Source organism: Canis lupus, chromosome 7 (assembly GCF_003254725.2).
Source record: "Canis lupus dingo isolate Sandy chromosome 7, ASM325472v2, whole genome shotgun sequence".
Taxonomy (NCBI): Eukaryota; Metazoa; Chordata; class Mammalia; order Carnivora; family Canidae; genus Canis; species Canis lupus.
In genome coordinates, this window is record NC_064249.1 from 30,131,824 (window position 1) to 30,145,633 (window position 13,810).

The 13,810-nt window shown below is 33.7% G+C and overlaps 1 protein-coding gene across 13 annotated transcripts in view; it reads right to left on the reverse strand.

Moving 5' to 3' along the window:
• Window positions 1-13,810, reverse strand: part of DCAF6 (DDB1 and CUL4 associated factor 6) — a 131,154-nt gene that overhangs the window by 48,223 nt on the left and 69,121 nt on the right. For 4 of the 13 annotated variants that reach the window (XM_035719373.2, XM_025430453.3, XM_049112349.1 and 1 more), the window contains exons 11-12: window positions 10,361-10,531; window positions 3,928-3,987 (exon numbers count right to left, since the gene is read on the reverse strand). The exons of 2 other annotated variants lie outside the window; for them this stretch is intronic. In XM_035719373.2, coding sequence (XP_035575266.1) covers window positions 3,928-3,987; window positions 10,361-10,531 — 231 coding nt within the window. The remainder of the gene's footprint in view (window positions 1-3,927; window positions 3,988-10,360; window positions 10,532-13,810) is intronic. 7 more of the 13 variants (XM_035719376.2, XM_025430458.3, XM_049112351.1 and 4 more) reach the window with 2 other exon arrangements.

The following is a 13,810-nucleotide window of genomic DNA, read 5'->3' on the forward strand; positions in this document are numbered from 1 at the left end:
ATATTTCTAAAGCTACTAATTAGTGTGTCTAACATATACACAATTGCCTAAGTTTCAAATGTAAAAACATTATTAGCTTCCACTTAATGATTATCACTGTAATGAATATAAAGCAACTCACTTTAGTTATGGCCAAAATTTAAATAAAATTCAGGTAAAATTATTTTCTTATACCCTGTCAAAAATTAAAAGCTAAGATCACAGGTCTCTTTTGTTGTTTTAACAGGGGAATATCGCTGACCCAAGTATTTTTAACAGGAAAAAAAAAAGTGCTTGTTTTCATAATATAAATAGGCACAATAAATAAGTAAAATAATAAATAGGCATAAAATAAATCAGCACGAGGCCAGAAGATTATTTCCCTTATAATACAGTAAGTGTAACATAATTAGAGATCTAAATAAAAAGAAACACCAGAACTACTCATTAAAACACTGCTTAGATTAAACAAAATGCATGACAGATATCATTGTGCTTACTCAATTAGCACAAAAAGGCTGTCAATGTGCGCAAAGTCTGTATTTGCATAATATAAGAAAGTATTTTACAACAGGATAAAAACAATATGCATGTTGTATACTTATTTCCTTGACACTGTTTCTTTAAAAAGTACTTTGATAAAAAGAAATTAACTACTGAGGCAAGTAGGCAATTTGCATTTATGAGTCTGAAGGCTTAGACTAAATATATTTTTATTTATCAAATGTGCTTTTGTCAAAAATGCAAGATAAACAAAACACTCTTTTCCCACTCTTATCCACTCCCCTGGTTTCAACTACTATCTATAAACTGATGATTCCTAATTTTTATCTCCACCTCAGGCCTCTCCAGTGACCCCCAGAAACATATACCCATCCAACTGTCTATAACATTTTTCCATTTGAATATCTCAAGGTACTTCAAGTTCAACATATTAAAAAAATCTGATGGATCCCTTCTCCCCTATAACCAGCTTGTTTCTCCTGAAATCCCAATCTTGGCTGATGGCATCAATATTACCAACAAGATATCTGCATATGGTTCCCTCATTCATTTTTAACTACTCAGTTCCAATGTGCCATCAATTCTGTCTCTTAAATATTTAACAAAATCTGTCCACTCTTCTCATTTCCCACCACTAACTACCTTAGGTTGGACCCCTAGCATCTCTCACCTGGACTACTGCAACAGCCCCTCACATGGTCTCACAGTTTTCAATTTTACTCCCTTCCAATCAAACCATCTATAATCCTGCCAAAAAAATCTTTCCAATACATAAATATGGTTCTGCTTCTCCCACACTGAAATAATGCCTATGGCATCCCACTGCTTAAATTCATTTACTCTCTCATTTAACAGATACTTATTAATGCATAACAGATATGGTATTAGGTACTAAGTGTAATAGTGAATGAAAGCAATATTTAGAGAATATAGGAATCAAACAAACCCCTAAATCTATGATCACAAATTCTGACAAATGCAATGAAGGAAAATACTAGGTCACAAAGAGAAAAAGAGGGCAGAATTCCTTCAAATTAAAATGTCTTATTATTTTTGAGAAAGAAATTTCTAACAGATTTGATGAATAAAAGCTGCAGCCGGCAAAAGGACTTTGGTAGAGGGACCAGCATAAATAAGGGTTTTGAGAGGCAAAGAAGAATGGAGTCTCAGAAGGACAAGAGCAGGTTGTTTATTAAGAGCTGAGTGAGGGAGGGGTAGCCTGAGATAAGGCTGGAGAGACAGAGGTCCAGGCTATATAGAGCTCTGTAAACCAAGGCATGGATTTAGGTTGTTTTGAAGGGCAAAGGGACACAATTTAAAAAGTTTTAGGTAGATGAAGGACATGATTAGATTTATGTTTTTAAAAGTTCACTCTGGTTATTGCTGGAGGTGGGGGAACAACACCTATCGCCTGAGTGGGTACAAGGATTCCAGGTAAGAGGTGATTCCATTAGTCCAGGTGAGAAAGACAGTGGTGGGCAGTTTCTCTTAATTTTTATAGAAGTTATATTTAGGTAATACAAGCCCAGGATGCAGAAGTCCCTAGTACTTCATAAGATGTAATCCTGTTGAACAAAAAGGCATGTAAAAAAAAAAAAAAAAAAAAAACCAACAACCTCAGGATTTAATTCATTTGGATATACTATTCACCTTTAGTAGAAAAACCTGCTCAGAGGACTTATTACACAGTTCATTGATGATGGTCTATTCTGATACAGCTTCTGCCAAGCCTACTCAATATTTGCCCTTTTATATAACACTTCTATGACTAAAAGACAAAGAACCTCGTGATTTTTGCCTCCAAACTAGTCTACCCTAGTTAAGCGACATCATCATTCACCCAGGCCTTGATGCCAAAAATCTGACAGTTATCCTTTATTTGTCTTTTTCTCCATACCCCATATCTTAAGTTAATTAGGTACCAACTTAAACTGAATAAAATATTCAATGTAATCTATGGAAATTACTATGGAATTATGTCATGAATAGAATATGAATCTGGCTACAAACTCTCTGGTAGTGATATACTACTTACATTCATATATCCTTACAAAAAAAGATTATTTGATTAGAGGGCAGTTTTAAACAATAGTACATTATAATATGATGATATAATTATACTTTACCATAAGGGAATTATTCTTCACTGTTAATATCGCTACAATAAATGTATATATATAAAAAACATGCTTTATTTCTTAGTTCTCAAATCCATTTACCAACTCATTCATCATTCATTCATTCATCCTCAAGAACAGAAAAACCTGTAGCGACACTTGTCAATTCAGGTCTAAAGGGAATAATTTAAGATCAGAAGTAATTTATTTTAAAATTAGTTTCTGAATATGTCTCCATGAAGATAGCTAAAATTAGATCTATTTCACACTACTTCAGCAATATTTAATTTCCCAAATACTATTGGCAAATGAGTAATACTACATGTGTAAACTTTCAGCCAACTAAAACTTATGGCCTTAGGGCTAAGTTATTTTTCTACAATTTTTAAAAAAATATTTATAAAGTCTATTAAATGATCACCTGTCTTTAAATAGAGAAAAGTGAATATTATTTAGTTATTCTTAATAACATCAACCTTTTTATTTTAAACCTCTGCATCACAATACACTTATAAATGGCCAAGGAATTCTGAGGGGCAATAGTAAAGCTGTTTGCCCTAATTCTAAAAGCTGATTAGTTTTTTACAGTCTTCCTCTTTCGATCCTTCTTTTAGTTTCCCCTTCTTACTGTCAGAATGTCTTCTTCTACCGATCCGTCTCTGTGCTGTATTTGCTCTACTAGTAATAAAGTGTGATAAATAAGTAGCCTGTCTACCTCATAAGGCTATGCTCACAGCTTTCAGGTTGATTTCATTCCTCTCCTACTACAAAAAAGTACAAGTGGTAATGGAAGCTATTTTCCCTTCTGATTGATGGCTCCTAAGCTTAATCTTGGAGTTCATAATTGTATTCCTTCTAGTTAAAGCTACCAGGAGTTTGACTACTAGGTAAGTGAGACATAAAATCAAATACCATTAGTACAGCCATTTGGTAATAGAGAATATTACTGTGTTCAAATAACCATTTCTAAATCAGCCACTAGGTAATATGGTAACCTCACATTCACAGTTCTACATAATTTTATCATACCTAGAATTTTAAAAATGCATATAGCTTATACCTATTAAAATACTGTTATAAAAAGAGAATTTAGAGTTGACATAAGGGGCCAAAGGTAGAAATTAACTTAGTTTATATAGAAAGTAATTTGTTCAGGCCAAGGAGGACCTTTTTACACACCACCACTTAGGGTAATTTACCCCATAAAATACTGATTATTAGACCATAATCAAAATGAAATGCTATGAAAAAGTGAGAGAGAGCTTGGTTTATGCAATGCAATAAAACTATGGATGGATGGGCATAGCGCATCTCCTGTTGCACGCACCCTGTTGCTCGTCAAGTGACATGGATCCGAGCTGTTTGTTAACCACAGAAGAAGGAGAATCTGAAACAAAAATGAGATTTCAACTTAAAAGTAAGCAGCAGAAAACTGCACAGCAATGTCATGATCAACTCTAAGCTTAAGAGACAAATGTATAAGGGTAGGGAATAGAAGTAAGTACTGTGGTATATTTCCCAAGCAGTGAGTAAGCGGGGCCATGTGCTTCAGATCAGTTATTCCACGCAAGCATTTAGCAACGTTGAGAATGAGTTAAGAAAATATTCTTCTACTTCCATGCATATACTTTTTATCAAATTCAAATTTAGCACAGTCACAAGGTACATGGTAGATAAAACAGAACTGGAGTATCTCCTTCACTAAACAGAAGACTCCTTCCCCTTCTCAAACCCCTTGCCAGCTCCTTAAAGATGGCTTTCCTTCTGGACTGGAGGATTCAAAGCATGAAATGGAGATGCTTGCTACACTTTGTTAGATGTTGGTTGATGTACCTTGGGCTGAAAATAGGAGCTCAAGTGAAGATGTCAGACAAAGAAAATGGTTTATAAGAGAAAAATTCAATGAAGTAATTGCCATTACAGAAATATAGGTAATTTTTTAAACTCTCAGGTATGTTCTACATATTAAAACTGTACTCGGTTGAAGGCTTAGGCTTCTTTAGGGGCTTGATGGGAAAAGAAGAACAGAGGAAAGGAGTATGCTTAATGGTCTGGGCTTCATGCTTTCCACCCTGGCTTCAAATAGAACATTTAATTTTGTATCCTTTTGATGCATTGAGCTTCTGTGTAAGAATCTGTTCTATAAATGGGTTCCATTGTTTGGAAAACACTGATATAAAGAAAGGCAGGATGATAAAAATGGAAAGAGCACTAGTCTAGAGTCCGTGAATTTTGATTCTAAATCTGGTTCTGACAACAAATAGTCTGTGACATTTTGAGATCTAATCATCTCCTTTCTTCCTGGACATCCTAGGAACCTAGTAACCTAAGCAAGACACTGGAGAATAGGAGGAGGTGGCTACCAAGTCCTGGCTTGAGTTCCAGTGTCCCAGTAGAGCTATATGTGGATAATAAACACAGCTCTCTCCTAAACATCAGAATAATTCCTAGTTTCTAGTGTCCTGTGCTCCAGTTCTTAACAAATGTTAATAAAACAAAAACTTTATACTTTTGGATAATCACCAGTTCTACTGATCAAGGCTTTATTGTCCCAAAAGTAGTTAAAATATTTTGCATTGATAATATCCTCAACTTAATAGCTAAGAAAAAAAAATAATAGCTAAGAAAAGTTTTCCGATATATCCTGCATTCTCAGCAATTTTATATCACTTGATTGCTTCAATTTCTACATTTAAAAGTCTGAATCCTGTTCCTGGGACCAACTTCTATCAACTTAAAATCATCTACCTTCTGATACAACCTGTTTGCTCAGAGACTTTTGTATGACTAGATTTTGATAAAGCATGATTATCTGAATAATAGCTTTGACTTATCCTTAGTTATCACCTCTTCATTAAACATTCAGTTCAACAAATCTGTACAATACAAAAAAGAAAGAATGAATGCTAGTATTTCAATACAAAAAAGAAAGAATGAATGCTAGTATTTCAATAAGGAAATAAAGTATTTCCTTTCCTTTCTAAGACTTCTCATTTATCCATTTTAGAGTTAGATACAACATTCCTGTATTGTTTTTCAAGAACCGGTAAGTTGGTTTTTAGAGAAAACAAAAATTACATTCCCTAAAGTCTAGAAATACATAACAAAAATTTGAGTCCTAGTGAAATATTGGAAAATCCTCCTAAAAAGTATCTTATGAAATTTTTTTGTCTCTTTGTATCTGTTATACATTTCATTGTGTTCTCATTTATAATTAAGAAATCAATTAAAAAAAACTATCAACTCTCCAGATAATCTTTTTCCAATATTTAATTTTTCCATAAGTACTATGTAATGTACAAATCTTATGAAATAAAATGCATCTTATTTAATTTTTTAGGTGAAGTTTAGGAAAGAATATGTCTCTAAAAAACACATTAATGAAGGATCAAGAATGCTGTCACTGCCTCAAAATTATGTATTTTCAATCTCTTTAATGATTTAAAATATTAACAAAGTTTATGTTAAAATAGTATTAAACAAAAAGGGTTTCCTTACTGTTTTACAGTCTGTCACATTATTGTATGTATCTGGGGAATTATTTGTTGTTCCTTCCATCTTGAAAAACCAATCTTTAAGAAAAAAATCCTTCTTGGTTATTGCTTCTGTCCTATTTTTAATCTTGGGTACCATGCAACTGTTTTTGAAAGGATTATTTTCCTGTCTCATAAACATCTGAAATAACACATTTTTATACCACAAGTTATTCGTAAACACAATACCCATAACTTCTAACTTACAGAAATATTTCCAAATATTAACACAATAGAAGTAGTTCAATGCTGATTGCTTTAGGTATCTGCATGCTCTACTCCATTTCCCTGTGAAATATATTCCAGAAAGCACCATTACAAATAAAAATCAGACCATACGGTCTAATGATAATTTATTACAAAATGCATTATGATTGGTCTGCTTATTGGAAGTGTTTAAAATTATTAATATTATTTTTAAGGTAGAGATAAACTTTAGGCAAAAATTCATGCAGTGCTGAGCTCAAGGTGTCTCATGGCCAATTTCTGTATATTTAAAAAAAAGAGTTTTGGTCTTGAAAAAATTCTTTAGAATTTTTAAAATTTTCTCATCAGAATTTTTTCAATTGTAGACAAAATAAGGAATTATAGTTTTAAAGGCAAATAACAAGTACTTGTCAGCCAAACTTCTGGGTTCAATTCTGACCTTTCCACTCAGTAATACTGTAACCTGGACAAGCCATTTAACATCTCTATGTCTCAGTTTCTCCATCTGTAAAATATGGATAATCACAGTATCTACCACATTCTGTTCTTGTGAAGATTTAATGAGATGATCCGCATAAACTACTTAGATAGCACATAGGAAAGGGTCAATTAATGTTATTATTACTTGCCTGTTTTTCAGAAACATGATATTGAATGATAAATAATGACAGGAAGCTGTTCTGAAAAATATAGAGCAATTCTCATGTCTGAAGCACTGAGGAGTTGGTCATTCAAGGTAGCTAAAGACTAAAGAACTAGATCAACATTGTATCTTATTTACTAACTACTTATGCTATAAGCACTAAAAACAGGATCAAATGCATCCATTTGAGAAGTGCTACATGTGCCTATTGTCACAGACAGTGGGGAATTGGATGTTGTATAGAGCCTGCTTGCACAGGATCGGGTAAGTGCTGATTTTTTCCAATATGGCTCAGTTTTGAAAAGCCCTTTTTCAAAAATAATCACCAATGTTTTATACCCTTTTTGGGTATAAAAAAATTTTTTTTTCCAATCAGCAAAACCGTGCCATAAAGTGAAAAAACAGTTCCTACCTGACCCTCTCTAGGCTGGCTCCATGCTCCAGTGGGGCTCTGTGGTGGTCGAGCCAGTAGAGCAGACTCCACAGGGTGTTGTCACTCTGAGCAGGAGCCAGCAACCCATGACTTCAGGGGACCTGAAATGGAAAAAAAGAGTTGGGTTTAAAATCAGCAATATGCTGACTGCCTCTGTCATAGCTGTTTATGGCACTCATCTTCATGCTCATTCAAAACCCTGAATGCCATCAACTGTATACGGCTGTGATATGAGGTAATTTTGAGGTACTAAGTGAAAGATATTATAATTAAGATAGTACATTATTATGTGTATTTCTCTACTTAGGAGCATAAAAATTTTATCCAGTATTTTCTACCCCATCCTTATGCTATCTCTATAAATTATGGTAGGCTAATACTATCTAAATCAATCAATAATTGGGAAACTGAGACATAAAGCAGCCAACTGACCTGTTCAAGCTCATCTAGTCATAGGAACAGGACAAGAACTCAACCAATCTAGTACCTAAGCAATAATATGATGAAGGCAAATTCATCCCTTTATAATTAAAAAAAAAATCACTGAAAGCCTAGAAGTTATGATGTACTTCCTAAAAGCCTAGGGGAAAAATGCACTTTTGTTTTTAGCTAAAAAAAAAAAAAAAAAAAGTAAAAATATTTTAAAATAATATATTCTGACTTTGAGAAATGAAATTTTTAAAAGTTAGCTATGGTGGATCAATTAATGTCCATAATACACAGACAATATTATATTTAATCATTAAGAACATGTTTTGTTATTCAAATAAAACCTATCTCCCTGCTAAATTTCATAAATTTAATTCCTATTCTGTATTTTTATAATTTGTGTGTCCTTGAAGATATAAATTTTGCATTAAGCCTATTCATTTTTCCTCTTATCCCACATTTACTAAATGAATAAAATAAATAGATTTTATTGATGGTCTTTTGTAACAAACTATGCGTTATTTAACTTTTTCTTATTTAATTACTGAATAGCGTTCCTGTCACATGTGTGGACAGAATAAAAGTAGCATGATCAAATGAACCCAGGGTATGTCACAGATTAAACTTATTAGGGTCTTATATGAATGCTATGCTAAAAGCATATGACAGAGAGGAAGTACTTCATCTTGTAGGTGAAGGGAGCAGCATACATGGATGGTTAGCACTAAAGGTCTCTAATATTGGCCATGTAGATAGCCTCAGGGGCCCAATGTATTGTTCAAAACCAAAGTACAGGTAACACGTTTCTCAACCTCAAAACCGGGCAAGGTATCTACTGAACTTTAGCTTTTTAAAGATTACCACAAATACACTGATTATCAAACTAGAGACTTTTTTAATGGGGAAGGATACTCAGAGTTGGTACAATAGCATTTTATTTTACAGAGACCACATAACCACTCTGAAGTTTTCTGTAAAAAAAAGAACTTGCTTCAATTCAAATTGGTAGACTGGATGTGAAAGGCTAAGTCTCAAAATATTCTTCTAATGTCTACAATGTATATTTCATTTCTTTCTGGCTAATGTAGACAGTATTATATTTTATACTCAAACTCACTTTAATATTTAGTTTCTTACCTGCTGAATTTCAGTATTATAAAAATATGTGTATATATAGGAGCATTTTAACTTCCTTCTTATTGGTTTTTATGTTGCATATTTTTTACTTTTGAAACACATAAGCTAGAGGTTTATAAATAGCACAAAATCATAACAAAATGTCTTACTTTTAAATGTCATGACTGCAATTTAATCAAACTCTCCAGGTAGTTTTAAGTATAGGAAAATAAAAATAAATGGTCAGAGACATCTCTGCTTGGCCAATATTCCCTCTACTAATATTACATTGAATTAAAAATCGTCCAGAATTTATTCCAAACCTCACACCTATATTACAGTTATTTAAATCTATTTTATTTCACCATGATATTATATAATGTGCTTTTGTTACCAGTACATAGTTGAACAAATATTTATAAAGTGGAGGTTGTTCAGTTCTACCAATATACAAACAAATTAAATCAGAGTTCTCAAAGTAACTGACAAATACCCCAACTTATCATTCCTAAGGGTGGAAAAACAAAGTAGTACATCAAAGTATCATAATCTTATTACTATCAAAACCCAGACACACTCTAGTTCCTAAAGATTTGTAGCATTTACCATGTAGTACCTATAGAATAGAATATATAGAACCTATTACTCATCTTGAAAGAATTAAATTGACAAATTATTTTATGCTAAATCTTTCATTAATTCTGTCAACAAATGTTGAGCATCATGAGCTTGCTGGCCATAAAAATAACCAGGCCATTAAAATACTCAAAGAAAAAGAGTGGCACAGATTATCACTGTCTTATCAGAGTTTAAAAGCATAAGAACAGCAACATGAGACTGTGGGTTATTTCTGCTGCCGTATATATCAGATATGTATACAAGGAACAAGCAAGCAAATATTGAAAATTTTCAAATAATTACAGAAGAGGATAATTGAGTCAGCATGCTGGTATGGCCAAACAACACTATAATTCTAAAATCTAGTATTACTACTTCATAGGAATCCTGGTTAACTTTCAAAAGAAGAGGAGGAAGAACTAGGGGCCATGAGCATAGATATCATTTTGGCATATAAGAAATTTCAGTAAAAATATCAAAACAGGCTCTGAATTCACTAGATTATTAGAAAGTAGTTCATTAGCCATAGAAGTAATAAACATCTTCCCCCTCCCAGAAATATTACAAATAAAATAATGGGTTATTTTATATTCATCTCTCTGGCAAATACTGCTGCCTCTAGCCATGGAATGATGAACACCACCATATGCAAGAAAGGGAGGGAGAAGCTGCAAGCACCATCAGCTCTTTGTCAAGGGGAAAAGGGAAGCATCTTGTTACACAGTAGCAGTGTTAAAACACCAACTCTACCAGCTGCTTGAGGACACTGGACAGTAATAACCTGAAGCCCGAGGGTCCTGGGAAGAGCCCTCATGAGAAGACTGACCAGAAGTGGAAGGCTGTTGCTGGGTGCACGCAGCTAGCTCTTGCTGCCTCTGCTGTTCAGCCCTCTTAAGCCTCAGTTGTTGTAGGCGCTTGCGGAGCAAAGCTATCTCAGGCCCCCTTAAAAATTCTGACACAGATGGAAAAAGAAAGGTGAAGAGATAGTAACAAAATAGAAATAGTAAGAATCTGATTATATATTAAAGAAAGAAAGATAGGTAAAATACATGTCTCATGGAAGAATACTAAACAAAGTACTTATTAAAAAAATGATCATTAAGTTAGGAGATAACACACACTGACATATTCAAATGCTTCTTCTATTTAACTAGAAATGAATTACACACATATAGTTCTCTAAGAATTTTTAAGTAACTAAATAGGTTGAAAATAAAGTCTTCCATAAGCAAAGTCTTTAAAATGAATATTCCTTTCTTCACTAATTTCATCTTTTTAAACAAAGTGATACTAAAGAAAATTGAAAAATATCAGTTATCTAATCTATACACAAAATTACTAGCTTCAATCAAATAATAATTAAAATTCAATTAAAATTATGAAAAAGTTATGCATTTGTAAACAATTCTTGGAATTTATTAGTGAAGAGCTCTTTAAAAAGTCAGTTACATATTTTTCAGCTAAAATATTTCTTTTTATGTTGGAATTATCATTTACTCATTTTTAAACTAAAAATATTTACATAATCCTTAATATTTTCTTAAAGCAATAGTCCTAGATAAAAGTAGAAATATAACATAAAATTCTGCCTACTATTTACAAGGCACTGTTTTAGGCTCTGGAGAATAAATAAAACACTAAACAAAATAGTCCCTACTCAAGTGGATTTATGTTCTGAAAGGAAAAAAAAAATCAGTGAAAAAAAAAAATCAGTGAACTCACACCCACACATATATGTAATATACATGTATGTGTTTGTGTCAAGCAAGGACAACTACTGTGAAGGAAGTTGGGCAGGTTAAGGTAAGGGGGACAGAGGTAGTGGAGGAGGGGTTGCTGTCTTCTGTATGGTCATTAAGGGAGGCTTCTCTCCTAAGATGATTTTTGAACAAAGACCTCAAGGACTGAGGTTGTAAACCACCTGGGTATCTGGAGGAAGCGTTCCAGGTGGAGAGAAAAGCAAGTGAAAATCCTCAGAGGAGGAAGTGTGTCTGGGTGTGAGTTACATATTATATGTAATGGCAGAAGAATTTGCTGGTAGTTTAGATACAGAATGGTCCCAAAGTTTTTGGCCTACATCCTAAGAAAAATAAGAGCTGTCATTTACTGTAATAGGAAAAAGGGAGGAGCAAGTGGTAGCAGAAGGAAGAGAACTAACAGGTATCCCAGTAGAGACGCTGAGTAGGGACTGAATAAAACAGTATAGAATTCACATCCCACTACATGGGATGTCATCGGTGATGTTACTGGAAGTTATCTAGAGTGTAAGTGATAATAAAGAAGTCTAAGAACTGAACTTTGGGATACTCCAATGTTGAACAGGAAGGAAGAATCTCCGAGTACAATAAGAAGGAGAAGCCAATGAGGAGGTCAGAGGACTGAGTGAGCAGAACCTGTGGGCTGGGATGAAAGTATGTCAGGAAGGATGGAGGAGCAGCTGTGTTGAATGCCGCTGATACAATGAAAAAGATACTGAGAACTTATCACTGGCTTCTGCACCTTGGAAGTCACTGACAACCTTGACAAGAGCTGCTTCAGCAAAAATCACAGGGCCAAAACCCGATTGGAACAGGTTCAAGAGAAAGACGACATAATGAAGTAGAGACACAAAGTATATATATGTATATATACTCTTTCCAGAAGTCTTGCTGCTAAAAGGGAACAGAGAAATTGGATGATTGTTGGTGGAAAAGTAAAGAGTTAAAAGGGAGGTTTGTTTTAGTTGATGTTTTAGTTGATATGATGATTGTATGCTAACGGAGAACATTTCATTAAGGGAAGGAAAAAACGTGATACATGAAAAGAAGTGGGCAAAGGCAGGAATGATGTCCTTGAGTAGACCAAAAGAGATGAGCTGCAGTGAGTAAGAGGAAGAACTGGTTTTAAATAAAAACTTCATCCATTATAAGCAAAGGCAATGCAGAGATTCAAGAGCTGCTTGTTTGATGGTGGAGGGGAAAGAATTTTATGTCTCTCAGTGACACTGGCAGCAAATTACACAAACTACCAAACAACTTTCAGTCTCATTTACATAGATCATAAGGGTGTACATTTGGTTTATTGTTTCAGGAATCAATCGTGCCAGAGATACTAACACCTTGTTACCATGACCTCTAATTATAAAGAATTTTATTCAGTCAGTCAATTGGCAGTTAAGATCTAGCAAACAAACAAACAAAAAAAGATCTAGCAAACAATTCAAGTATCATCACAGTCTCTCAATGCTAGTTCTTCCTAGAAAATTCTCTAGTACCAAGCAAGACAGTATTCACTGACTAATAAATTGTGATGCTCAATGGTATAGTGCCTTCTTTTTAGGTATATACATACATCTTATTTATTGACAGCATAATAGCAATGCTTTTAGCAGTATAAAACAAACAATTATGCACTCATAAAGTTTGTTAATTTTACACTTCAAAAGAAATTACCATAAAGAGATTACATGTTTTGCTAAAACAGAAAAATCGCAGAAAATTCCCTTGACTTTATTGTTTCAAACCCTCTCTCTTGTGCTGTCACGTGTTTTATGGAGACAGAAGAATCTCCACCTAGACCCACTAGATGCTGCAGCATATAAATAGTAGGCTCTCTCTATACCTTGGAAAATCAAGATTTAGTTATGATGTCATGAACTATTTATTCAATGCTTCCAGTGCTTTTTAAAAGAACAATTTGTTTGTTTACTTTTAAGGCTGGTTGTATGTGGCTTTTTCTCCCCTGGGTTAAAACCAAAAATGAGGCCATGGAAAGAAGTCACCACATAGCCAACTAGGAAGGGCAAATATTAAGTTAAAAATTCCAACCAGACTAAGCAGACTAAACAGTACTGCTAGAAATCTGAAACATTAAAGGCAGGTAAGACATACACACATTACATCCTTTTAAAAATGTATAAACATATAATTTATAATGCAAATAAATGCATTGAGAATTCGTTTTTGTTAACATGAACCAAAATGCCAAGTGAATATAATGAATACTGTAGGTTGAATTTTAAAAACAACAACAAAAAAATCCTCAACGTGTCAGGAATTGCTAATGGGAAATTTGTACTTCCATCTCCTGTAACAACCTACCCTTTTCTTGTTTTCTTCTGAAAGACTCCAGACTAATCTCCGTAATGACTCCATTCCCACTGATAGTAGACCCGACAAAGGTCCACTTGTTTCTAATTTCATATCCTGCCTCTCCAATACACAGCATCTTTTGTCCTAGACACTGGATTATT